General features: G+C 47.9%; 1 protein-coding gene across 1 annotated transcript; it reads left to right on the top strand.

Annotated features, from left to right (window-relative positions):
• The first annotated feature begins 1,808 nt into the window (after nt 1-1,808).
• LOC144146763 (uncharacterized) lies at nt 1,809-24,060 on the top strand. The gene is made up of 5 exons (XM_077678691.1): nt 1,809-2,006; nt 2,867-3,053; nt 4,873-5,016; nt 20,703-21,926; nt 22,676-24,060. The coding sequence occupies exons 2-5, from the start codon at nt 2,882-2,884 to the stop codon at nt 22,810-22,812; spliced, it is 1,677 nt and encodes a 558-aa protein (XP_077534817.1). The 5' UTR covers nt 1,809-2,006; nt 2,867-2,881; the 3' UTR covers nt 22,813-24,060.
• The last annotated feature ends 3,420 nt before the right edge of the window (nt 24,061-27,480 follow it).

Below are 27,480 nucleotides of genomic sequence, written 5' to 3'. Positions count from 1 at the left end.
GCGCGTGGAACTTTTACTTGTGTAAAACTGAGTGTCCCCCGGAAAAACAACTCTCCTAGAATTTTATAAGCGCCGAAACAGCAAAAAGTACAAGAGGAGCCCGCTTCGTGATGGCAGGAATAGCTGCATTCCACAACTGCGCTATTGTTTTGGTTTTAGAATGAATTTCCTGTCTGTGTGACCAGGCAAACGAACAGACGATGTGAAGGCCGGATGTCATCAAAAAGCGGACGCGCAGGTGCGCGGGATGTAAGCAGGACACAGGTATGTTTTCCGGCTACAACTGCAAGACTTTTACTCCTGCTGCTGGTCCTCTGCACGAAACCGCTTTGCTGCAAACGTCGTTCTGTTATTGCCGCCTAGTTACTGTGTCGCTGGGTGGTTGAGCAACGAATCAAGTCGTCCCTTTGTCTCCCGAATGTCGCCGAACACTTGGCTTGCATGTTGCCCGGTAAGGTGGATATCCTACCTGTTACGTATATTGTGTTCTACGAAGTGGGCCAAAGTCTATAAGGAGACGCATTTTGTGAAACAGAACTTATCGTGGGATCAGACGGAATGTTTTAAAACAAAAACCCAGTGCTTCTAGGTTTTTCCCAAACTTCTGCCAGCGCGCGGATTCCAAAAATGCTTGCCGCGTTGGCTCAGTGGTTAAGGCGTTGCGCTGTGGAGTCCAAGGATGTGGGTTAGATCTCAGTTGCTGTTGCTGCTTGTCAGTTGGTGGCGAAAAGCGAAAACGCCCGCATGTCGACAGTTCGTTGCACATTAGAGGGGCCATGAAGACCAAATACCACTTCGTTTATTCTCAAGAAATTGGCTTCAATACCTCACTCAGCTCCACTGCAGCCACAAACGAGGGTTTTAACTCAAAAATCCGAATAAGTATGATAATACGTTCAAATTCCGCGCTACAGAGACGTGTTATGGGCATGAGTGACGTTATATAATCTAGCACTAAAACATAATTATGTGTTAACTGCACCCGCCGCGGTGGCTCAGTGGCTAAGGCGTTGCGCTGCTGAGCACGAGGTTGCGGGTTCGATTCCCGGCCGCGGCTGCCACTTTTCTGATGGAGGCGAAAAGCAAAAACGCCCGTGTGTACGAGATTTCGGCGCCCGATAAAGATCCCCAGGTGGTCAAAATTAATCCGGAGCCCTCCACTACGGCGCGCCTCATCTCCTGCGTTGCGTCGGCGCGTTAAACCCCACAATCAATCAATGTGTTAACTGCGCTTTAGCATTCAAGTAATGCAAGAAAATGAAGCTAGAAGCCTGATTACAATCGTCGACGGATGTTTTAGCGGTGGTTTAGATCGGCGGCCGCCATTCTCACAAACAAGATTCTGTAATGTCATAGAAAGGTTGCTAGAAAGTAGCTAGGGCGTCGTCACTGTTGCTTATGTGTTCTGTGACATCTTAATCATTTGTTTGACGTTTGTGATAAAGTTAGTATCATTTCCATCAGGGGAAAGCAGTCCTTCTAATGAATCAAACTTGTATTTTGTCTTCGTCGCCCCTTCAAAGGTTCGCAGGTGTTAAAAAGTATTCGCTAGTCCTCTGCTACAGTGCGTCTCATACCCCAGGAGTTCCTTCGGAGCGCTAAACCCCACAATCTGAATAGTTCTGATTTCGAAAATGTATTGCTTTTCTTTGAAGTAACGCGTGAATAAGCTTGAAACCCTAGGAACAAAAAAAAAACCTCGTAATCATTATTGTGCTATGGCAGTGAACTTACCTCACCTTCAAAAGAAACTTAAGTGCACTTCATAGAAAATTTGTTATATTCCAGTGTCGAAGATTTCGTTGCACAACACGGACTGCGTCTTCGAGTGTCGACACCAAGATGGGCGTCCAACAAAGCTCCCCCTTTGAAGCTAAAGCGTTTTCTCATTGATGGCCTCTGTTCGCAAGGAGCAACACAGGACACGGGAACGCCTGGCAAAAGCTGGGCAGGATTTGAGCACCATCTGCTAAGTGCGACTTTTCGGCTTGAATTTTCGCAGTTCGGTATGTATAAGTGACCAGTGCCTCCCATCCTAGAGAGTTATAGTTTGAGTAGAATATTCGCGTCGGGTCATAGCGCGCGGAAGATTGCTAAAGATCCCGCTAGCCGCGCGAGTGGTGTGTGGCCTCAGGAGTTGAATACTGTAGAATATTACTCTAGCGCTGTAGTATTGAATACTAAAGTATGCAGTTCCTGCCTTTGAGTGCCGAAATGCTTTTACTTACTGTCGCACTGACATTTATCATTCGGCTTTGAATTTTCGTATTGTATGGTATATGATTGAGAGGAAGCGGTTATAGTTGGCGTTTGTTATTTAGCGTGCCTCTGTACATGCGATGTGTTATGCTTTTAGAACAAGTTCAATAGAAGTGCTAACTATCACCTGAATTGTCTGCCCACACCGCTTTCCCTTGGTGTTCTGCGATGTGGTTTAAAATTTTTTGGACATCGGATCACAAATATTTGTTCAAATAGTTCGGCACTGCAGGCTTTCTTGGCTAAATGACCAAATAAATAGTTCACTGAACGCGACTGCATCCTCTAAAAACTAACGAGATTGAAAAGTGGAACTTGCCTTCATCCACGATGATACTAAGCACTGATTTTGGAAAATAAAAACTGTGGCCCAGCGTATTGCAGTAGTCTTTTCATTTTTTTCTTAATGAAAGAATATCTAAGGAAGCATAAGAAAATGCAAAAAGCAAATTGTGTAGTCCATTTTGCTCTTCGTAATTCCGGAACAATACAAGTGGTCGTTAAATAGTGCTTGCTTTTTCAGACCATACTATTTACCATAATATGCACTAGCTCCAGACTTCAGGGATGTTCAGAAATACACGTGCACCACCCTCATTACCCTTAGCCACGAAGAACAAGCATGGACCGTGGGTGGAGCGTGGCCGCTGCCGCCAGTCTCGGCGCATTTTTCACAGTGGTCATGATCACTAACTCCGGATTCTTTTACGTATCCTTCTTGGAGGAGTTTGAAGTTGACCGGGAGTCGGCGTCTTGGCCATCCAGCGTTCTGTCCATTGTCTCGCATTCATCCGGTGAGCAAATTACGAATATGAGCTGCTATTTGATTCGCCCGAATGCAGCTTCGTTCACAGTAAGCAGACTGCAACTGTTATACAGCAGTTTTACCGTTGCAATTTGTATTTATTTATTTATTTATTTATTTATTTATTTATTTATTTATTTATTTATTTATTTATTTATTTATTTATTTATTTATTTATTTCACCCTCAGGGCATACAAGCATTGTAGAGGGGAGGGGCTTACATAGAAGCAAAAAAAGACGTCAAAAGCACGCGACAAAAGTTTAAGGATTGTACACACAAAAATATAAAACAATGTTTAAGAAACTGGTAAAGCAAATGCAATAACCGCAGCCATAAACGAAATCACACTCGGGGCAAAATAAAAGCAAATGGTAAGCGCACATCATTCGCCCTAAAAGAACACAGTAACGGCGGATCAACACAAGCAGACAATACACTAAGAAGAAAAAAAAAGAAACAATAAACAATAATTTCCCTGCAGTGTGTCTCGCCGCACTTTCTGGTTGATCGAGGAAATGCAACATGAACACAATTTCCGTCTTGATGTACTACAGGACCCCTGTGTCCCGACCAAGGAACCCCCACACGTACCGATGCATTTTGTGTGAACGAACAAAGAGAACATGCATCACTTGTTAAACGCTGTGTCCTAAGGCACCAAGATCTGGGGTCATTTTTACGCTTTTTTATTTATTGTGTGCCATTCCGACACAGCCGAAGCAGTTTGTATGTGGAGATGGGTGCATTGACGTGCAAAATAGGAACAAAATCATGCACTCTTCCAGGTAACGAAGGCGATAGTTGGATGCGAAGCTTTATTCGTGCGAAATGAAATGGCCAATGGTCAAAGTCAACGCTGCTGGGATCAAAAGTTGAAAGTACGTGCGAGTCAACCTCAAAGCTCAAAGGGTCAATGCCCAAACTGTCTGCGAGTGAGAGTTTAAACTCAAAAGACAACAAGACATTCCTCCCGAGAAAGCTTCACGTTCGACCATCGGCGTCATTAGACGGAAGGTGCAAAATTTGTTTGTTTTTCTTGTATTTGAAGGGTTTACCTTTGTCAAGTCTTCAAACATGACCTCGATAACCGAGAAAGTGCGACCACATCATTAATACGTCGTCAACAAGCCCAAAAATGTGCCCTCCCATTGCGAACTGCACCCTGGGTAGCTTTGTGGCCCACAAATGTTTTCTTGTGTCTAGATATGAATCGTTTACGGCCGAACATGTTATAGCACGCTTTGAAGCAGCAGTAGAATGAATAAAAATATTTTTGTGTGGTATTGCTAAAATTCGAATTTTCAGAAACTGATAGTTTGGCCCGCGGGAATTACCTTTTTTTGTGGGTAAAAATGATCGCATACACCTTCTGAAAAAAGAAGAATACAAGAAATATGCAACTGTTTTGTTTCTTTCTGCTGTAGCGTGCTTTAATGTACTACTCATATGGACACACAAAAATATTCCTCCGTTTTCGTATAGTGTTTGGCGTATTTTTACCACAAATATTCTTATTCAACTCTGTTGAGAAGAGGATCGAAATTCTAACTTCTCCCGTAATTCCCATTTTGGGATCATCTACTTCTGTTAACGTTTTCCTTTTAAGCGCCAGTGTAGCCCTTAACGTGTTTTAGAGCCCTTGTATGTGCGCACTGTAGCCCATCCTTCGGCGGAAGGCTGGGCTATAGTGCGGGTAGTGAAGTTCAGATATTTATTTATGAAATCAACTTCCTAAATAGCAGAATCCTCGGTGGTCCTTCATGTCGGACTCATAAAAGTATATTTAGATTTCCTTTTCCCCCGCAGGCTTCCTGGTGGTAATTGGTCAGCAGCACTTGTCAGTCTTCCAAATAGGACTTGCTGGAAGCATATTTCTATGGGCGGGTATCCTTGGCGCTGTCTTTGCCCCAAGCATGGCCTGGATGACATTTACATTGGGCGCCGTTCACGGTAAGCATGGCGCAACCAGTCCGCTTGATTGTTTGGCACAGTGCCAAATGCTGCCGCCGAGTTTTATATAAACGCCGTAGCTATTTTTCAAAATTAGGGCACATACGCGCTTATGTACAACTGTGCGGAGACGTTAATGATGATAGCAGCATTGAAACTACAGCAGAATGAAGAGGCAGGTTCCACATGACAAAGTTCTGAAGAAAAAAATATAGGCAGTTAAACGCGGTCACTAGCGATATACCCAACTGTGGACCGGTCTCAGGTGGCTAGGCGAAGTTTTCTATTTCGAAACACCTCCTGCTCAACAGGTGCCGCTTGAATGAAGGTACGCGGCACAGAAAGTTGGTCTAATGAACTCTTCTTTTAGTTCTTTCTGACGCACTACGGGCTACATGGCATGCAAGTAACAGCAAACCCCACCTCTTATACCTAAATAGCACTTAGCCTATCAGATGTGGGCTGGCCATCTGAGCAGTGCCGACCCCTCATTCCAACGTAGCTGGCTTCAGGTGCTGATGGAAAGATGTCCTCCAGGTGGTGCCTTCCTCAGTAAACTCTCGTCTGCGCTGGCTTCCCAGGCCTTCTCAAGGTCTGGGAAGCCAGCGCAGACGAGAGTTTCCCGGGCTGGAGGAGGCCTCACCTAAAGGGCATCTTCCCTTCAGCCTCTGAAGCTCGTAGAAATAAACTTTATTCACTTTCTCACTCACCACTTAGGTGAACACCGAGTGGTAGGATAATGCTAAATACGAAACAAAAGCTATCCAGGATAGACGCATGCAGTTCCACTTTATTGCCTATGAAGAGCAACGATGCAATAGCGGGTCGGATGATTATAGCTTCCAGTTTAATTGAAAACCGGACTTGGCACAGAATGGTACACCTTTGCTATCAGAATGCTTAGTTGAAGGCTGAGGAATTACATGAACGACACTGAAATTCTTAAAACGACGCTATCCAACTTACCAGCATTTCTGCAGAACAACATGGACGTCGCTAGTTTATCTACATCTAAAAACTAGTGCACGTACCAAGATAGCACTGATGGCAATGGAAACATCAAGAATATGCTATTTCACGTTTTGACGTATGGAAAACGCCATTTCTGTACGACTTGCCTTTTCTGTTGTCAAAATACAATTTATTTTATACGATCGGTCTTTACATGGCTCATTTTATTTCTGGTCTTGGTATAATACAGCTGTGCACCTCCAAACACTAGTGCTAAAGTGCAATGTTGCACTGTCGCGGGCTGCCAATGACTGTGACGAACACTTTGTGGGGATTGCATACTTTCGGTGCTTTTTTGGGGGGGGGGGGGGGGGCTCCATAAGTTGTTATTCGGGTGCGAAGTCCGATTCTGGGACAGAAAAAAATACTAGAACAGGTCCATGCGTGCGTCGTTGCTCAGGGGATGGGAAGTGCGTATTGTATCATCCGCGTCAAGGCACCTGCTGTTTTGTCAAAGCACCTGTCACGATTGATAAAAGAGTGCGTACGACAGGATTGCTATGTGTGGACAGGATTGCCTCCGTCCACTTGCAGACATCGTTAATGCTAGCGAATCAAGACCCAGAAAAATGTGGAAGACAGCCCAATAAGAGAACAACAATACTTTCTTAAAGCACCAAACAGTGCGACGTGGGCACTATAGCGTTGTTAAAGGCAACGGTTCCAGTTGAAACAATACACGCATCTGTCGTAAAGAAAACGTAGAATAGTACACCTTTATCTTATAAACCACGCATCGCTATACATTTACATTTAGATCGCTCGTAGATGCGTCTTAGTGCATGAAAAAATGTGGCTTAGGGTCATTCTTCATTTGCAGTTTGGGTGTTTGAAGGATTCACGATCGATTGACGCAGTTTCAGTGAAGGTGTGACGCACTTTTAGCGAAGTATTTAACGGACTTATGACGCCGTTTTGATGTGAGGAAGCCTCCGCGCTTCTCTCAATTTTCTTAGGAAGTGGCGGTAACGTTTTTGTTTTTGTCGTGCTTTTATGGGGACGCTTTTCAATGCCATTTTCTGCTTGTTCTTCTCATTTGTTTTCGTAGTAGTAAAAAAAATGTGGAATTGAAATTAAAAGGGTGCTGGTACTCTCTACCACGCACATTCATTCTGCCTGAAATATCCCGAATGTTTCATTTTGCTCACATGAATGAGTCGGGCGGCCACCAGTGCAAGCACTTTGCAAACGCCCTGCCTCTGTGTATTTCGTGTTCATGCGCTTTGTTATGGCAGCAGGCGGGAGTACTAGGGCTCTCAAGAGCGTAAGTGATATTCCCGAAGTACCCCGTACCGCCTCAAACCAGCCGCCACAGGCGTCAAACGGGAATACTGCTCTGGGCGTCGCAATGACGATCTAGGAATTAGCGAGCGATCGCCATGAGATAGATTTAGAGGGCACCATGTCACCTTCGGAGGAGGTGACTGCACCTGCCAGGGAGGTCACGTCATCTTCTTCGTCTGACACCTCCCTCTTCACGAGCCAAAACTCTACCGAGTGCATGGGCATCGCGGAGCAGCCTAAGCGCGAGCAAGTGCGTGCACCGATCTAAAACACCATTCTTTCTGGAACCTGGAGCGGCTCGCGCAGCCATCGAAAGGAGCAAAACAATCCTGACACGAGCAACAGACCTCAGCGAGCCGCTCTAGTCTCGCGTAAAAGCTGCCTGTAGCTGTCCGTCGCACGCCCAGCGTCAGTGTCCGTCTTCCACCCACGATCAGTGACCCCGTCTGGTCAATCCTATCAGCCGGGTGGGGTCACCCGCTTACTTCGCTCCCCCCCCCACCCTGGACTGTTCCGGCGTGAAGAGGTTTTCGCATTCCTCAGTGAACTTAGGGTACGCGGATGACAGTGAGAAACTGCCTGTTGAGGTGCCCTCTGAAAACAGTGGAATGTAGGTGGGTGCTTTTATCACCACTGTACTGGTGCATTTCCTTTCCTTGAATGCACGGGGTTTTCGCAACTTGGACGAACAGCGCGACATTAGTCACTATGCACGTGCACAAAACGCCGACGTTCTCTTCCTGCAGGGATGCAATTTCCGCTCAACGCTTCATGCGTTGGCTTTTCGAAAGCGTTTTTTAGTAGAGGCGTTTTCCGAATTGACTGTTTAGGTAGCTCCGGATGTAGGCGCTGTTTGCTAGCATGAGAGCGTACGCCGCAAGGCACACTCCACGTTTGGCTATGACGAGCACGTGCTCGCTGTAGATGTTTTGCTTATCGAACGTCATGCGCGAGCTCTGCGAAACGGGCTTGGCACTCCGAGTCGTTGGAGGTTTTCGCATCTTTAGATGTATCCATGTTGTAGCCCTACTCCACCCTCCTAGTGGGAGACTGTGGCGACGCAAGGCTGCGCTTCCATGTGTGGTGCAAAGAGCGCATGCGCACGCAAGAAAAAGTTATCTTCAAGAGGGAGGCTGACAATAAAAAGTTAGTTTTTGTTTGGGGCACGGGGTGTTCACTTGCGCAGGTTTGCGAGAAGCGCGTCCCAACACTGGGGATCCGGAATTCAGTCGCAACTACAGGAGTGTCGAACCAGCCACAATATCGCTTGAATGTCTACGACAGACGCCCCTCCGACAGTCTCCCCAGTAGGCGGTAAGCTGCCTGCCTATTGGACTGCGGACCCCGCACTTTGGTTTATACAAGTGAAATCGTAGTTCGCAGCCCGACGCATCACCGCAGACCTCATAAAATACCACTACGTAGTCAGCAGTCTGCCGCCCGTCATAGCCAGTGAAGTAAGGGATCTGTTACTCGCACTACCGGTCGAAAATGCATATGCAACGCTGAAAGAAACCCTTGTTCGCCGAGTTACGCCCTCCGAACCACACAGACAGCAGTAATTGCTTCGCGGCATGGAACTGGGTGACCGTACTCCTAGTCAGCTTTTGTGGCACATGCAACAGTTGCTCGGGGAGACACCAACCACTCTAAACGGAGCATTGATGCGAGAACTTTTTTTTTCAAAAGTTTCCTTCAGGCACCCGCAACGTCGTCGCGGCCTCAGCACAAAGATTTAACCACGACCGCCGAGCTTGCCGACCAACTGGTAGCGATAACCCCGCCCACACCCGTGGCTGCCGTTCAAGCGCAAGGCGAACTTCAAGAGATGCGGGAGGCGATTTCTCAACTCGCCGAAACAGTATCAGCTTTGCACGCAAGCAGAAGGGCGCAATCGATATCCGAGCCTAACACGCCGCTATCTCAAATGCAGCACGAGCATATATGCTGGTATCACGGGAGGTTCGGAAATAGGGCCCGTAAATGTGTTCCACCATGCGCACACTTGGGAAACAGCCGCTGCAAGCACTGACGGCGACCAGTGCTACTACGTTGCCTCCAATTCGTTCCTCGGTATTATTCGTTACCGACCGCAACAACGGAGTACGTTTCTTAGTCGACACAGGCGCTGAGGTGAACGTTACACCAGCGTCACAAGCCGAAATAACGAAACCTAGTGCATCACCATTGCAAGCTGTCAATAACACGGTGATAACAACATATGGTCATCGTTCACTCTCGCTAAACTTGGGTTTCGGCAGAACGTTTAGCTGGGTGTTCATAGCTGCCGATGTAAAATTCGCCATATTAGGTGCAGACTTTCTCCAGCAGTACTTCGGTCTGTTGGTCAGCGTTCGCAACAAAGAGTTTCAAGATCCTGTTTCTCGGGGAGCGGTACAAGGCGGGTCGTTTTCGCACCCTCCTATCAGCCCGACCTTGCTTATTCCGTCTGGAGAAGCATACTTCACCGCAATCATACAAGAGTTCCAAGAGCTGACGCGGCAGCCACAGGCATTTCCTGAAGGAAAGCATGGCGTCCAGTATCACATCGAAACCACAGGCCCACCGGTATATGCGCGACTACGGCGCCTGTCACCCGAGAATATGCGGCTGGCCCGGCAGGTGTTTGCCCGCATGATGGAACTCCGTATAGTACGTCTTTCATCCAGCCCATATGCGTCACCCCTTCACATGGTCCCCAAGCCAACAGACGCTGATTGGCGCCCTTGCGGGGACTATCGAGCGCTGAACCGGGTAACCGTACCAGACCGTTACCCAGTGCCGCACATTCATGACATGACCTCCTTCCTGCATGGGGCCACAATTTTCTCCAAAATAGATCTGGTACGAGCGTATCATCAGATATCCGTAGCACCGGAGGATATTCCCAAGACCGCAATAGCAACCTCGTTGGGAATGTTCGAGTCCTACGTTCGCCTTTCGGCTTACGCAGCGCCGGCCAAACTTTTCAACAGTTCATGGATGGCGTTGTCCGTGGCCTCGACTTTTACAAGGTATACCTCGATGATCTCCTGATTGCTAGCAGCACTCCTGAAGAGCACGAGCTGCATCTGCTCTGCGTACTTCAGCGACTGACAGACAACGGCATCGTTATCAATACGGCAAAGTGCGTGCTTGGAGTACCGACGTTATCATTTTTGCGCCGCAGCATTTCAAGTGCAGGAGTACAGCCCCAGAAGAACAAGGTGGAAGCAGTACGGCAGTTTCCACAGCCGAAAAACAACCGCCAGCTTCGAGAGTTCCTGGGACTCGTGAAATTCTATCGGAGGTTTACCCCGAAATGCGTCAACATCATTCACCCTCTCCACAGCTTACTTGCGCCATCAGCATCTAAGGCAACTGCCGTTCAGTGGAACGACCAATCCATAAAAACATTTTGGAAGATCAAGGAAGCTCTTGCAAATGGTACCATACTCACGTACCTGCCGCCAGGTGTTACTCAATGCGTAATGGTGGACGCCTGAAATGCAGCGATTGGAGCCGTGTTGCCGCAGAACGTGAGCGGAGTGTGGCGTCCAATTTCCTTCTTCTCCAGAAAATTGAGCCCGTCCGAACCAAGGTACAGCACCATTGGTAGGGAACTCCTGGCCAAATACGCGGTCATCTGACATTTCCGCCATTATGTAGGAGGGCAAGAATTTTTTGTCCTTATGGATCACAAGCCGCTCATCTACACATTGCGCGCGAACTCCGATCCTGGTACGCACGGGGCACGGGGGCTCTGCGAAATGTCGTACATCGCCGAATTCAGGACAGACGTACGTCATGTCAGCGGGACGAATATAACTGCTGCCGACGCTCTTTCACGCAGTCCAGTGAGTGCCATCAGTCCGCCGAGCGGCGTGGATTTCACCACACTAACTCAGCGCAGCGATGGTGGATTGAAGAGTGTACTGACGTCTTCAACGGCTTGAAGCTGCATGGTTGGCAAAGCCCTCTAGGTCCTTATTCTGCGACATGTCTACAGGCAGGGCCCGACCGTTCATCCCCTCGAACCTCCGTCGCAGCATTTTTGACTCGATGCACAGCCTGGCGCATACCGGGATTTGAGCCACGCAACGTTTATGCACAGTGAGGCTCGTGTGGCCAGGAATAGGCCGGGATATCCGCACTGGACACGAGAGTGCCTCACATGCCGCGCTCCAAAGTTCAGCGACATACTGTAACCCACTTGGGATCCTTCCCTCTGCCGGGCTCTCGATTTGCCCATGTGCATGTGGACATTGTGGGACCACTGCCCTCGTGTCAGGGCCAAAGGTACTTGCTAACTTTCATCGATCGCTTCACACATTGGCCGGAGGCCGTGCCTATTATAAACATGGCTGCTGATACCGTCGCCCGCAAATTTATCTACCACTGGGTGGCTCGCTTTGGAGTGCCAGCAACCGTGACTACGGACCGCGAAACGCAGTTTGAGTCTGCCCTATTCGCAAGCGTCACCCAGCTCTTGGGTACTTCCCACATCAGAACAACTGCCTATCGCCCGATAAGCAACGGTATGGTGGAAAGGTTCCATCGGCAGCTGAAGACGAGCCTGACGGCAACTGTGAGCCACAATTGGGTGTAGGCACTGCCTTTTGTTCTGTTGGGAGTTAGCACGGCTCTGAAAGCAGATACCGGGTGCTGCTCTGCTAGACTGGCGTACGGAACAACGCTCCACCTCCCAGGGGAGGTTTTCGCTGCCAGTAAGGACGAGAACGAGCACGCGAACATGGACTACTCCGTGCGACTGCGAGACATCATGAGCAAGCTGCGCGCTGTTCCTCCGCGTCCGCCAGCAGCCCGGCCAGTCCACGTTCGCCGTGAACTCTGCTCCTGCTCGCACGTGTTTGTAAGGCACGACGCCGTACAGTGTCCACTCTGGCCACCGTATGACGGCCTTTCAAGGTGCTGCAACGGGGAGACAAGCACATGGCGACCGACAGAGGCTGTCGTCATGACGTGGTTTCCTTGGAAAGCGTACAACCAGCCCACGTGGGCTCTGACAGCGAAGTATCCGCACCATGTCGAGCTACATCTTCGCAGGGGCCTCCGGCAAACCACATAGCGCAGCCCCAACAAGTCCTCAAACGGTTCACGCGGGGTGGACGGTGTACGAGACCCCCGGTGCGCATAAACTTATGAACCGAAGTGGGTCGTCCGAGTGTGGGCGTTGTGCGCCCTCTCACTAGAGGAGAAACACTGCGGCGACGCAAAGCGGCGCTTCCGTGTGTGGTGCAAAGAGTGCATGCGCACGCAAAGAAAATTATCTTCGAGAGGAAGGCTTAGAATAAAAAGTCAGTTGTTATTTAGGACGCGGTTTGTTTACTTGCGCATCTCTGCCGACAAGCGCGTCCAAACAAGACTATGACTGTGTTCCCGATCCCCAGAGCGATGTCTGCAGTCCTGGACAGGGCCTTATGTCGGTGTGCGGGCACTGAAATATTTTGTAGGCCAGTTCCGCTTCCCCAACGTGTGGGTGCAGCTGCATGGTAAAATATTTGCCGCCAAGTGGGAGAAGGGGCGGTACGGCAGCCGGATGAATAAGGCCTACCTCCCGCCGAAGCTCATCCGCTATCTTGAGTGCTGTGACGTCCTCTGTTTTCCTGCGGGCACTCCACGTATCTCTGATCATAATCCGTTATTCCAGGCTCTAAACCTTGGCGACTGTATGCCCCGTCACCAGAGGTGGTGGATGGACGAGGGTTTACTAACAGATTAGGTCAATGTAGAAGCGTTAAGAGGTGCGCTGCGCCCACTGCGTCACGACTCGGCAAATCCACCACCGTGGGATGCGTTAAAGTCATCCTGGCGGGAGGTATTACTCCGGCAGGGGCGAGTGCCTAAAGGTCGCATCACGGCTGCTCTCAACGATGCTTTTTGGAAGCTTCGGATCGTCAAAAGGTGTGGCGCATTAACTTTCACTATGGTTGAATATGTAATACCCGTGCTACACGGTCGTTTCAAAGGCCTTCAGAAGGCCGTTGGAAGAATTGTCTATCGAGCTCCCAATTGTAAATACACAGGGAGGAGTTTTGGTGGAGACCCAATTGTGAATTGAAAGTTACCGTGTAGCACAGGCATAAATCTATTGAAGGCGCAATATGAACACCAGTTCCAGTAGACATCTTGTGCTTCTAGTCTTTCACAACTTTTGAGGTCAGTCAGTGTCAGATGTCTCCGTGTTGCGGTACGTCAAAGCAGGCTCGCTTGACTGACCTGGATTGACGCAAGTGCCAGGAGGTTTGTTTCCGGAAGGCTGATCAAGCGCTAAGGCCGACGACGTTTGCGAGAGGTTCACGGCCCATTTCACTCGCCTTCTCACATCAGAGAATACGCTGAGAGATGAATTCGTTGAGGAACGCCTAGCGACTTTTTGTGGCGCTCTGCCACATGTTCCCGATCACCGGACGAGCAGGCTATGCGCGCCGGTTGCAAGACAGGAGCTGTGTGATTGCACCAGATTCCTAAACGGCGCGTCGTCGCCCTGCCCTGACGGCATTTCTACGAGGTTTTACAAGACCTTTTAGGGTCGAAGAACCTTAGGGGCTAGGGCTGTCAGCGTCTCATGTCGTCGTCGTCGTTCGTCGTCGGATTCTCATGTGGTCACAATACGATAACACCCGGAAACTCGTTTTCCAACGCCTCGCACTAGAACGTAACACGTTATAAAACACCACACATCGACACTCGTTTTTCGTTCACACTTGCTTGCTTGCTTTTATTTCGCTTCGTACTGGCTTTAACGTTAAAATTTGAAGTTCTTCTTTTATAATTTCCCTTCTGCTCCTTAACTCGGATGTCTCCTCCGTTATTAGGATGCAGTTGGGATGTCGTGTACCTCAACGCGCGCCGTGTGGCAAGAGAGAGGCTTACAATCTTTGAATACACTTATGGACTGCGTGTTTCGCCTCTCCTTTGGTTTACGTTAGTGGAGATGGCCCGGTTTTTTTTGTTGTTGGGGGTGCGCTTCTCTCGATGGTGAACGGCTTTCTTCTTCACAGAGAGCTGCCGGAATTCTCTCTCGAGGGTCGCGTTGTCCTGATAGCCAAGCAGGGAGGAAGTCCTTCGGACTGTGTTCGTACAGACCAATGACGCTCCTCAACACCGAATATAGGATTGTCGCCTTCATTTTATCCCGGGGATAGATTGGCGTACTCCCGCACATCCTAAGCAGTGCAAAAACGTGCAGCGTGCTGGGGCGGTCAGTTTTTTCACCGTTGGCCCTTACACGAGAGCTCTTGTACTTTGCTTCTGGAACCGGCAGTTCCGGGTGTCTCATATCCGTCGATTAGGCAAAAGCCTTCTATAAAGTGGAGCACCGGTACATGCTCGGTGTCTAAGGTCTCTACGGCTTCCTGTGAGAGTGCTTAGCCTGCCTTAGGCTAATCCACTTGAACGTGACCTTCCGGCGACTTGTTAATGGCCGCCTCAGTAAGCACTTCACATTTACTATCGGGATCAGGCAGGATTGTCCCTGGTCCCCCTGGCTCTTTGCCCTATGCCTGGACCTCATTCTGTGGCAGCGTGCCCTACCATCCACGGCTTCCCGCTGTCCGGTCAAGGCCAGATTAACATTTCTGCATAAGCGGATGATGCGTCCCTTTTTTCTCCACGATTACGGCAGCTACCGAGCGATTTTGCGGCTTTTTTTCGGAATACGGTGAGCTGTATGGATTCCGCCAAAACAAGAAAAAACGCAGAGGAGCTACGCTTTGGGTCACTTGTTGCTGACATGGCAGGTGATTTAGTGAGGGTGAGCGGAGTTTGGGGGCTAGGTGTAATTTTCCACAATCTGGAGAAGTTGCCCGTGAGACGTGCAAGGGTCTGTTAGACACGGCCGACAAACGCATAGGCATAGCGTCAACTTTCAGAGTGTCTCTCTCTGAGAGGAGCCATATTATTAAGTCGTGTGTTCTAGCGGCGCTCTTTTACGTGACGATGGGGGCTCTGCCTACTCCGGACATTACCCGTCGGCTGGCAACAAAATTAGGCTCTATTTTGTGGGCTGGCAAGATTGAATCAGTTGCGCGAGCTCAGCGGTGTCTGCGCCGCAGCATGGGCCCCGGGGCTTTAGCTTGTCATGCCTGAACACGATGTGAAGTACGTGTTTTAGCGTTGTGTTGTGTGTGGGAACTGGTAGATGATCGATGAGTACCCGGGGCAGGCTCTGCTTTGCTACTTCTTAGGTACTGGTCGCTCGTTGTTTTATGGTGAGCCCAACTTTGTACCTACACCTGTGAAGGTGCTCCCGTTCCATAGGTAGGTTGCTAAAACAATTGGAGGTTTTCAGTCGAGCAACCCAGATTTGGATAGTAGAGGCACATCTGCAACTGAGATATGCGAGAAATTTGCTATTGAGCAGATGGGAGACCAGCGAAAAGAGAAGTCTCGCGGGGTCCGCTAGCAACAGTTAACGTCGGCAGTGCTCCTGCACAGACGTTCGTAATTTGGGGTGGTTGCGTGGCTAGAAAATCCTGCCAACATATGACCATCTTGTACCCCTTGGTGTGGTTCACTCTGCCTGGTGCGCGCAATGCGGACGCACTTAGACTATATAGCATGCTCTTTTTGAGTGTCGTCTGGCTGCCACATTCTGGGTCTTCGTCAGCAGAGTGTTTGTGCATAAGCTGGGATTCCACACAAAACCGAGAAATCCGTTCGTCAGCTTTCTGCATTGTGTGGGTGCCGTTCTCGTTTGGTTCCAGCGAGATTTAGCCGCTTTGCAAGCACGAACGTGGCGCAAGATGTACCCCCTGCTGTGGCGCGTTCGCAAAATGCAAATACTACTTGTAGGATGAGCTGATTATCGGGGGGGGGGGGGGTAGATTTCTTCCTCTGTTGGTCGACTCGTTTTATCACGATCGCCAATAACACCGTGCAGTGGTGTATATGTCCCTTACTAATTCGTTACACGTGTGTTTTACAGGGACGGGAGTAGTGTATTCAGATGCCACGGCGCACTCTAAGCAGTCTGGCTGAACCTTCATCAATGCATGGTCCTAGATTCAAACTGATGAGTGGGAATTGTTGTGACTTTTATGATGAGTTCCAGGCCTGAACTCCGGTGACTTAACCTTGTGCCGTGGAGATTAGTGTGAACAGCGTCTGGTGTGAGGGCTTGTTTCCGGAACTTCTGTGCAGTTCACTTTCATTCTTCAGAATCCGATCGCATATATCTTGTGTCCCGTCGACCCGTGGTAAAGCTAACGATAGCGGCTCCCTGCTGTTACTGGATTTAATCACTTACATTTACGTGTGTCTCTCAAGGGCTTAGATCGGCTTCCAAGAAAAAGCGGTGCAAAAACATCTGCTCGGGTTCACAAAGATACGCACTGCATATAGAAATTACACCAGATCAACATACCCTTACAATGACTACTTGGAACATGAACCAAAGAGCATGTTCAGCTCCATTTAGATGCAATTTTGGCATTCAGTTGCCCGCGCACCTTTTCCCTTCGCACCAGAGTAGAGCACCAGAAAACTTGGCCAGCTAGACTACGCTGTCACACCAAACTAGTGAGCCTTAGGCCGGGTGACGGAACGTTGGGCTATTAGACAAAATGGTAAATGGTGTTTCACAAAGTTACCAAACTAAGAACTCACAACCTAATGGTGCTGTCATGGTAGACCATCTACATTCTCTGCCTAAGAATCAAGGCTGAAAATAGGCCCTACAACATTATATAGCGTGAATTCTGATACAGTAGCTAAAATGGGAAATAATTTATAGGCCTGTGCCATTTTTGATCTGTTGCAGCGACCAGGCACTTACGGGAAGTCGTTATATTGGAACAAGGACTCTACGAGGCCATATGGAGGACTGACGCGTGCCTCAGAGTAGGGCTCCGGCCCTGCTAACACAGCATGAATTGCACCTGTGTGCCTGCGGCCGCTCCCAGCTGCGCAGTGTACCGGTGTAAACCATCCCGTGCGCTAAAACAGCGAAATGGCGCGCCGAGGATAGTACTATAAAATTAAATCCAGTTCCACCCAGTGTGAAATCTGCTGCGACAGCGGATCTGTGGTTCTCTTGTACCGGCTCTAACTTCAACGGGCGCTCGCCCAAGAACGGCTGCGCCATCGCCGCTGAAACTGTAGGGTTAGCACAAAGAAATCGGGAACTAAACGTCACATGGGCGAGCTCTGCGATACCACTGCACCCTCTATCGGCTGGTCTGAGAAGGGCACCGACAGAAGACACCGGCGGGTCTGGGAATCTGCTTCTACCCGTGCGTTCCGCACGACCTGCAGCAGACCGAATAACAAGCTTGACCTACAACAGCTACGATGCTAAGAAGGCTTCAGGCTTCGGGAAACACTCCTCACGAGTTTACCGCGAAACTGGCACGGGTGGGCACATAGTACTACATCAATACAAATCTGAAAACTCGAGAATATTATTATTATTAGGCGGCAAATTCTCCCGACCCACTTCTGCAGCTGTTTTTTTTTTTGCATGAGAGGCAAGTGTTCCATCGACTAGCAACATTAATTTTTTTGTAGTATGAAACCTGCACTTCCTGCATCGTGGAACGCATACAATAACTATCGTGGTAGACCGCACATAAACCACACTTTGAAATACTTTTCCGCCTTTTTTACGAAAAAGTAAATGCGCCTCATTTGAAACATGCTCGCAAACTGTAGTTTGACTTGAAAAATTCAGTGTCCTTCTTTGACTTGAAAAATTCAGTGTCCTTCTACTCTGTGAAGAAAGAGGACCATCCAAGCTGGCCGCAGTCGAATGAGTGCTCGAAAGAAAACGTTTTTTTGTAACTGGCAATTGAGCATACTTCCTAGCTAATTGGCTGAATAATACTTGCTTTCTTGACATCTTGACATTTTGCTGTGTGTCAACACACAGGCCAAAATAGCTCGACCGCAGAGGAAAGCAGTGAGCTCGCATCGTGTCGTGAGGCATCCATTTTGAAATCCCCAACCTGCACCATATATGGAAGTTGTTGATTATTGATCCAAGAGGAATTGGTAAGAACAGGATGCACTGTGGATATTATTGTTCCTAGTCACAGGGTACACATGCATACAACGCAGTGCGATGGAGGGAATTAATCAGTCTCGAACCAGTGACTACGGACCCCTTAATAACGCCATTCATTCATTCATTCATTCATTCATTCATTCATTCATTCATTCATTCATTCCCCTTCCACACCCATTCACCAGTGCAAAAATAAATGGGTAACCGGTGATGTGCGGGTACTTAGATGGGAAAGACACACGCCAAATTTCGCTCCGGAAGCCTTTCAAGCTGGAAGGGAACAACCGCGCCCATAACGCCCCACCAGGGGCCCTGCAAGAAGGAAACACAAAACACTAGCTCTCTGGCGCACTTATATCTATCCAATAACATGTTGTTAACAACCATAGGCACGATTTTTTCGCAACTGGTCTACAGGCAGCTCCACTGTAAAATATTATTAAAATTTCGTCGGCTAAGACCAAGGCTAATACCTAGAGTCAGAGCCATAATGCCACGGAGGTCCAAAGCCGTACACGTTTTAGCAGTGAGTCAACAGAATGTCACTGGTGGCGCACAAAGCGTATCGTTCGGTAGTTCTAGGCGCTTGAAGGAAGTACCACTTCTGTACCGTTTAGGAAAAGGGACATTGCTATGGGCTACACCCTGGCATGGAGGGATAGAGCTACAAGAACTTCTAATCGGTCTGGCCCCTTCACTGCCTCATTTTTACACCACTCCATCAGAGTCTTTCATGAGGCACGAATCTAATCTTAAGCTTCCCATTTACTTCACGCCTTTAAAACTTGTATATTTAGCCTGTACAAAGTTGAAATTCAAAAATTGAAATTGTCTAGTTTTTGGTGACACGACTGTGACGATCACAAATATGTCTATAGGTCGGTTGGTTATATTAACCTGGCTTTCATTATTGTATGTCTATTTTAACAGCGACGCTGTTTGGGAAATCATTTGTGTATGGTGTTCGCAGTTAAAAATACGAAGAAAATGTTGAGCACTCATGCACGCGGTCCTCAAGCGGTCGGTCGTGAAGATAATCATACACGCTTAGGGAGATTGGCCACAAATGTCCATAAAAACTCCATTTGTCAAGCCAAGCATGCCTACTTTGGGAGATTCGTCAGCATTGGCCACAAAAACAGTCCAGCCCTCGCCGTATTGTGGCAAGACTTCCTCGGAACGATAAAGACACGTTGTAGCGTACGCTCCTCGGGCGTTCGTCCTCTTGTGGTCGTCCGCATACGCTCTGTACCGTATAAGAGCCGCTACTCGAATGTCGAATCTGCTGTAGATGATCATTGACTTCACACGGCCCGGCCGCAGATACTTCACACGGCCGAGGTAGAGATAGCACTTCTTTGAGGGGCTCGGCGTGCAAGGCATCCGCTAGAGACGATACGTCGCGCTAGCACAGTGACGTGCGAAAACGTAGACCAAAACGACGAGCTCACTCTAGCCTTGCTCAAAGCATAAGGTCATTGAAATGGCATGCCGCTGACGTCAGCCACGACACCACAACGATATAAATAGGATTCATTCAGTAGGTTTCATGGTGGAACAGGCGCTAGTTTAACTTTGGCGTTAACGAATGGAACTATTTGAAAACTTCTTGTAAAAAATTGGAGGAAAATTAATTTTTACGCAGGTGTGTATTTGACAAAATGGTTGTTCAATGAACCGGCAAATGGCATCTCAAAACGTTAAGGTGCTAGTATATTGCTCGTTAGGTCTGCAAATAGTGTTAATAAAAATTTATAGAGGAAAACCTAAAAGAACTTGCAGAGTCTTTGAAGGTCAATACGTGAAAATAGGCATTTTCAGCGGAGCAGCCGTTATTTCAGTAACCTCATCCACGCCAATATGTCTTGTGATTCATTCACAAATTATTATTGTTGGCAGTGAAACTTTGTTGCTTTAGAACAAGTTATCTCTTTGTTACCTATTCACGAGATATCATTGTGGGCAGTGAAGCTTTGTTGCGTTAGAACAGGTCATCTCTTTGTTACTTACAGAACTAGTTACGAACCAAAGGGTCATTCTGAAACTTAATATTTTGTCTTGAGGCGATAGTGTAGTGTCGCTGGCGCACAAGATGTTGCCAGAGTAAAGGTAATCGAAGGCTATGTTTATGTTACGAAGAAAAGGGGAACATGCCGAAAACACTAGAAAACATTTTTCTGTACAACATGGCGGCTTTCGTGCTACATTATTCCAGATTCAACAACTCTCTATTCCGCGTGGGATCATTTCAGAAGGGAATGGTATTTATGCGTTGTTTTCTTCTAGCGCAAGGCTTAAGATGCTTTCCGGCTCTATTTATTTGAAGTGTCCAGCAGAAAAAGAAAAAGAAATAAAGAGTGAACAATTTGTTTTTTTTTGTTCGCAGGTGTTGGCGTCGGTGTCGTTTGCGTGACTCTCACTATTGTAGTGATGATGTACTTCGACAAATACCGTGGTATTGCAAGTGGTCTCAAGTTCACCGGCTACACCATCTGCTCCTTGGTTTATCCGAAGGTACTGACTGTGCTCAAAGATGCCTTTGGTTTCAGTGGTGCACTACTCGTCTACGCTGGTCTCACCATGAACGTCACAGCACTGACACTGCTTCTTAAAGAACCACCATGGCTAAAAAGAAAGACCAATACGAAGCACGACATGGGTTATGCAAAAAAAGACGCGGCTAGAAGTGCTGCTACGTCTATTTTAAATATTTGCGATACAATAATTACCAACGGTAGTGCTTTGAGTTTGCCAAAGCCCCCTAATTCCTTGCGGAGTGACGGTGCAATAAATATTTCTCAAGGTGACAATCACACAACGAATGACGATACCACGGGCAAAATGGGGGTTGACCAAAGCGTTCTGGCTTCCAAAAAGAACACCGAGAAAGCGAATGCCGACGGGCAATTGCTCGATGCAAGCTGTTTATCATCTAATTCACCAGGATATTTAATACATCGCTACCGTTCTAGATCTCACCTTGAAAGCGCTTTCACCGTGCCCGAGCTGGCTTTGACGAATACCAAGCCGACGCAACTACCCAACACTCCATGGAATCATGTCTCAGAAAACGGCATCATTTCAAGTTCTGCACCTACGGAATGTGGTTCTCCAGAACAGCCAGTCGGTTCGTCAACACTGCAGATTATTCGTCGGCTGCTACGCGACCACAGATTCTACGTTACCCTTCTTGGAATCGTCGCCCTGGACTACACCATAGCTGTGTTCCCCGCAACTATTGTGGACTACGCACTCGACAAAGGTTCTCCGAGAAGCAGCGCTGACCTGTCCGTAACCTACTGCGCGCCAGCGGAGCTAGTTGGACGCATTGTGTTGCCTATGATTGGTGACTGCGGGTGCATCCGCAGACCGACGCTTGCAGCCGCCAGCTTTGTACTCGTCGCCATCGGCATGCTGATCCTGCCGGTCACTACGGCTTTTGCGTCATACATCGCTGTGTGCGCATTTCTCGCGATGATGCTGGGGTGCCTGACGAGCATGAAGCCCGTCATCATCGCCGACTACTTCGGAGTGGACAGCATTGGTGCCTGTTGGGGATTTGCGGGAGTGTCCCTTGTGCCGCTTCTTCTGTGTAATCCGGCTATTACAGGCGAGTCCTTTTCACTGCGTATTTTAGGTGAGAAACTAGCGATGTTGCCTAATGTTTTGTTTAACATATAAAAATTGATTGTTACTTTAGAGAATCAAGATGCTGAAGAATATGCAAGAAAAAGCAGTTGCGACTTACCGACTCCTGCGTTTTTTCAAAGGATTACTCTGGAGAAACTTAGTGTAATATAAAATTTAGTTTGCTAAGCTAACAATGAAGGCTACGATCTGATGTGTGACACTTGCAAGTGCTGCACTTTGTTCTACTTGGTTGTAAAGGAATGGAAACTGTCAGCAAAAATTTTAACACTGCAGAAAAATGCGACGGAGGATTGTGAACACGTAAAGCACAAACGGGCCGGTTTTTTGCGGTGGTACGTTTTTGGAGGAACATGAACCAATTAACGCCCACCAGAGGCCCGCAATACTATCAGTTTTAAATCTAATTTTGATATGAAGTTACAAAAGAAAATAATTGGAGTCCGAGAAACTGTTTTGCACTTTTAATTAACAACTCTTGGTATATGAGAAATGTATGAAATAGCTTTACTAAGTTCCTGAACTGTCGCTCTGGTGAGCGATAAAGCTGAAAATATGAAAATATAAAAATGCCAAAATTTTACTCTCTCTCGGACAACGGACGAATACATTTTATAAACTAAAGGACGCAGAACTGCACTAGGATGTTATTGTTCGCATAGCTTCCAAACATGACTAAGGCAAAATTCTCACTGCTTTTTTCACTTCCAGGCTTCTTCCGTGATAAGCACGGAAGCTACGACGGATTGTACCAACTCCAAGCAGGAATTCATCTTTTCGTCGGGAGCTTGTTCGGAATGCTATGCATTGTCGACAGACGACAAGCCAAGCGATGGGTTGTGACATGAAAACATTGGTCAGCTGTGAAACAAAAAGCTGTGGACGACAACATTACTGACCAATGATTAGAATTTAACACGTTCCATCGGAAAGGAATGGGGGCGTAGCCGTACTGCCATAATCTATCTAGTGGTCCTCGATCGCAGCCTTGTTAGTAACCTCTTGGCTCCATAAGTTTGTCCAAGAGGCGCTTTCTCCATATGACGTTTGTACAGGCAAAAGAACATTATGGCGAGACATCGGTGCGCCATTGTGACTACCATCGATAAATTTCTTTCCTCGTTGTGATGGCTGATGGAATCCGTTGGATGCCACGTTACAAGGGTCGAGACGGACCTCTGCTCTTTCAACCACTGGCGCATGTAGACATGCTGACTACTCCTAGTTTATAGATGGTATTCACTGAAAAGTTTAGCGGTCAATTTCTTCGCTTTGCAACACTAGAAACGGCCACGGGCATGGCCGAAGCGCCACGGATGTGGCGCGGCTTGTGCCACTGCGGCCGCACGCCGATAAAAAAACGCCGGCGTTTGTCGTCTGCTCTGTTTCAATTTTATTCTCAACGGTGCTGCCGACAAAGAAGTTACTAATCGCACTCAAATTGGAGTAGAAGCATTACTTTGCGTTCAGTGGGGTAGAGTTCGGAACGTCCAACACACATCATGTGCTCAACATGGAGAAGTACCGCCGTCCCACAGAGCCCGAAGTAACCAGGAACGACGCACTCACATGGTTGCCTGCATGCATGCCTCGCCCGTGAATACAACCTATCAAAAGCGTTATGAGGTGCCACTGAGGAAGACCCCGTAGTTGCTCGGGTGTGCCATTTTGGGCTGTATTGCACGAAACAGAGCGGACACTCCAAAGCTGCATTCAATCCATGATGTGTTGCAGATACCCTTTGGGCATAACACCTATGTGACTGATGGTACTGATGTGGAAAAAGACCCAGGTAGAGCGTATGTCAGCAAGGTCTTTTCAAAAATAGCATTTAATTTTCTTGCATTCTTGCGAATAAAGTCAAAAGGCAAGAAGTTTTAGCGGGTGGAGTTAGCTCTTCACGTTGTTATTGCCAGACTGTTATTGCCAGACTCTCAACGAATGTTGTCTGGCGAGAAATATTGAGCGAACAAATTGATAAAAAGTTTGTGATTCACTCCGTGAATTTGGATGACCAGCGAAGCTTTCAGCACACAAGAGACGTGACATCGAATTTAAGCAAAAAGTATGACCAAATTTTATTTCTTTTGAGCTTTGACGGCTAGGACATGATACATATACGGAACCATAGTCATCAATTTTGCCGTGGTTATACGGCGTTAAACGAATTTAGTCGAGCTACAGCTCTGTTCCGATGAAGCGGTTGCCACAACGCGGCTTTTGTAGCAGAAAAAACTGCAGCTACAACGGACATTTTTCCAGTACCAATCCTCAACTCGCACAAAGAGATAACAAGCCATTACAAACCTAGGAGGTGTGAATTCCCAGCTGCCGAATGCACGCTCAACGCTGCACAGGCCAAGGCATGGAGACAATTCCAAACGATTACGTACCCGAACTCGATGGCCTATCGTATATTTAATCCAGAAATTTCAGACAAGTGTAAACACTGCGGCCACTCGCAGAGCTCACACACGTTATGTGAAAGAGCCAAAAGAAACCACAGAACAAAACCCCCGCTTACCCCAATAGACAAGAAGCACGTAGAACTCTGGAAAACCCTGCTGTGCAGCTCCCATCCCCTAATGCAGCTAGGCCTTGTCCAGATGGCCGAAGACGCCGCCAGGTACCAAAACGTCCTGGCCGACTAACGCGGCGCAGGGAAAGCAAAGCTCTACTTCTGGGCAAATAAAGTTCTCTCTCCCCCCCCCCCCCCTCTCTGTCCTAGCTGCCGCCACGTCAAACTAAACAGCCTGGCGGGAAAGATGTAGCGGTCAAAAAAACTTGTGCACAAACATCTTCGTTGCCCAATTCCCCCTTCCCCTAACCCTGCTACCCTGTTACCCGTACTTTTCACATGACCATCATGGTAGCAGGTCCACATTACCGAGGGTAATCTTCAGTGGGCGAAAATCTGTTTTTTTTTACTTTTTTTCCTCTTCGCCACTCCCCCACCAGGAGCCATGTGCTTTCTGCGTGGGCTGCCTCCCTTTTCTTCGTAAGCTTTGCCACTTTCTTTTGGCTCGGTAGCTTTGTTGTGTGCGAGCTTGTGAGCTCACTGCGAGCTCTCGAAAAAGCTAATATGCATAAAATCGTGCAGCGCTAGAATGTGCCGCTCCTCCCCATGAAGGAAGGTTAGAATGCGCCAGGTGTTTTTGTTCCCGGGTCGACGTGTCAGGATGGAGAAATGGCATCTCGCGCATGTGCATATTGCTACTAAAGAAGGTCTATTGACAACATACTACACATACACGCTGCTCCGTGCCACTGTCGCTAACGAAGTTGCAAGGTTGGGTCATAAATAGCCAGATCGGGCTACTTGGTTTTGTGGTAGCCTGGAGAAGTGTTGGTTGGCTGTTTGGTGATACTTGGGCTATTATGTACCCTTTCTTGAGACATAATTAGGGCTTAAACAATGCGAACACACTGCGTTTGATAGTAGACAGCCCGCAATTAAGTTGGCTGGCAAAAAAAGTATACAAATCCGTCGAAGCACAAATCTGGTTTGAGCTGGTTGGTTCTTAGTCTTCAAATCGTTTCCCACAGCACAGAAAAACGGCGTGAAAGGCTAGACATGCAGAGGCAAAGATGGGCACTGACTTCCAGCTGATTTATTTTCGTAGTGTCGCAGCTATTTTTTCTTAAAACGTAACAAAATATCCTTAGATAGTACAAAATTTCAAACGGTGGGTAGTAGCGGTTGTGCAGTTTCACGGTGGATAGTAGCGGTTGTTCAGACTTGCAAGTTAAAAGAAAAGCTTCAAGACTGTATATCTCTTGTTCAAACATTTATCTCCTTTTCAAACTTCAATTCTGGGATTAGATTTAGTTCTGGAAACATCGCCTGAATGTGTTTGTGCCGTTTGAGAGGATTTTGTGACACGTGTAACCATTCTGTAAGCGACTGCATGGGTATAAAAATTGATGGGGCTACTGTGAAGTGCGGACTGCACAATAGCCTGCATTCAATGAAAGAAGTAAATGCAAATTTCACATGAAACGTTACACCATCTTCCCACTTGGGAACCCTGAGGGGATGCAAAGCCGTGGAGTAGTAGCGTGTTAACTGGTTGTTAGAGTAAAGACACGTGTAGTAGCGTCTTAAAAGTCTTCTTTATTTATCGAGTAGTGGGGAACGTTTTGCGGCTTCTCGTTCTCGAAGCGAGGAATCCGCTGTTCGACGCTGGCGTTTCGAAGCGTTCTCACGTTGCCGAACGCCATCTGGATCAGCTACTCGCCGCTGGCATTTCAAAGCGGCTTCTCGTTCTCGAAGCGAGGAATCCGCTGCTCGACGCTGCCGTTAACGTTCGGTGTCGCGAGCTCTCCTCTGTGCAGCCTTGTCTTCGGAGGCACGAGACGAGCCGAGCGGCGAGGAGGAGCGGTGAGGAGGAGAGCGGCGTTATCACAGCTGGTTAGGGCTCCTGGAGTGACAGTGTTGCCGGTGTCTTCCTGAGCCGGCACGAGACGAGCCGAGCGGCGAGGAGGAGAGCGGCGTTATCACAGCTGGCGTAGAGAGGGGGACGGGAAGGAGAGGTGCGGACGCCGGACGACGGAGGGTCGACTAAGAGATGCTTTGCATCTAAAAACTTGTGCGTCACTCCCTTACCCTCGCCTGCAACGAGGCCGTCGATGTGTTGCCCAAAGAGCGAGCTCCTGCTCAGCAGCACGACGCCTTAGCCACTGAGCCACCGCCGCGGGTATTGTACGGGAAGCGTTTAACTGGTTTTCCGGCTCTCCACGGCGTCAAGAGGTTTTTAAAAGCAAAATTTTTAGACATAAAAATTGGAACAACCAGAAACAGCGCCTGTTGCAAGGGCTTTATCATTGGACAGTTTTGCAACGTTTTAATACTGCCGCAATGCACTCCAGTGGAGCTGTTTGTCTTCCATCCGAGTAATGGTTGCTTGTATAAATTGCGTTCATTTTGTAAATATATACAACTCTCGCAGCATACATATGAATAAACGTTTTGTAATAAATGTGTGAAATTTTCTGACTTCAGTTTTTAGGGCTTGTATGGGTAGACATTGGTCTAGTTTTGAGCTTTGCGGCGAACAAATGCGGAAAATTACTCTGCCAGAGCGTGGCAACCCTGGCTATAGGGGAGGATGCGAAATCTCAAGCAATGGCACCCTGTCATTATGTGCACAGCCGTTGGTTTCGCTCGTTACGACTGTGTTGTTAAACCTGAGCCATTTTTTCCTATCACTCGACGAAAGTTAAGATAACACTTGAATTACTTTTGCTATAAATAACATTTCGTAGAACATAAGGCGTGGCACAAATTGCTTCTTTCGGATGAGTTTTAAAAGCTATCTCAACGGTTGGTGTCGCGCTTACTATGTTTGAGCCTGAACTTTCGGATTCAGTACCAGTTAGAAAGCATGTCCCGAGCTCTCGCTTCCACCACCACCTTGCGTTTAAACGCTGGGAAAACGCTGGGACTACGAAGAACGCGGCAAAGTTCCACGCGTTGGTTCATTCCAAATATCGGCCTTCTATAAGCTACCGACTGC

The sequence above is a fragment of the Haemaphysalis longicornis genome, unplaced genomic scaffold (genome assembly GCF_048455015.1).
Source record: "Haemaphysalis longicornis isolate Haplotype H1 unplaced genomic scaffold, Haemaphysalis longicornis Haplotype H1 scaffold_7, whole genome shotgun sequence".
Taxonomy (NCBI): Eukaryota; Metazoa; Arthropoda; class Arachnida; order Ixodida; family Ixodidae; genus Haemaphysalis; species Haemaphysalis longicornis.
The sequence above is the reverse complement of the archived record's forward strand: the minus strand, read 5'-3'. Positions and strand labels throughout refer to the sequence as shown.

Excerpts from the sequence above, each read along its gene's own strand:
- LOC144146763 (XM_077678691.1), top strand. The coding sequence starts at position 2,882 with ATGGACCGTGGGTGGAGCGTGGCCGCTGCCGCCAGTCTCGGCGCATTT. Across the intron at positions 5,017-20,702 it reads TACATTGGGCGCCGTTCACG|GTGTTGGCGTCGGTGTCGTT; the intron begins GTAAGCATGGCG and ends TTTTGTTCGCAG. Across the intron at positions 21,927-22,675 it reads GTGTAATCCGGCTATTACAG|GCTTCTTCCGTGATAAGCAC; the intron begins GCGAGTCCTTTT and ends TTTCACTTCCAG.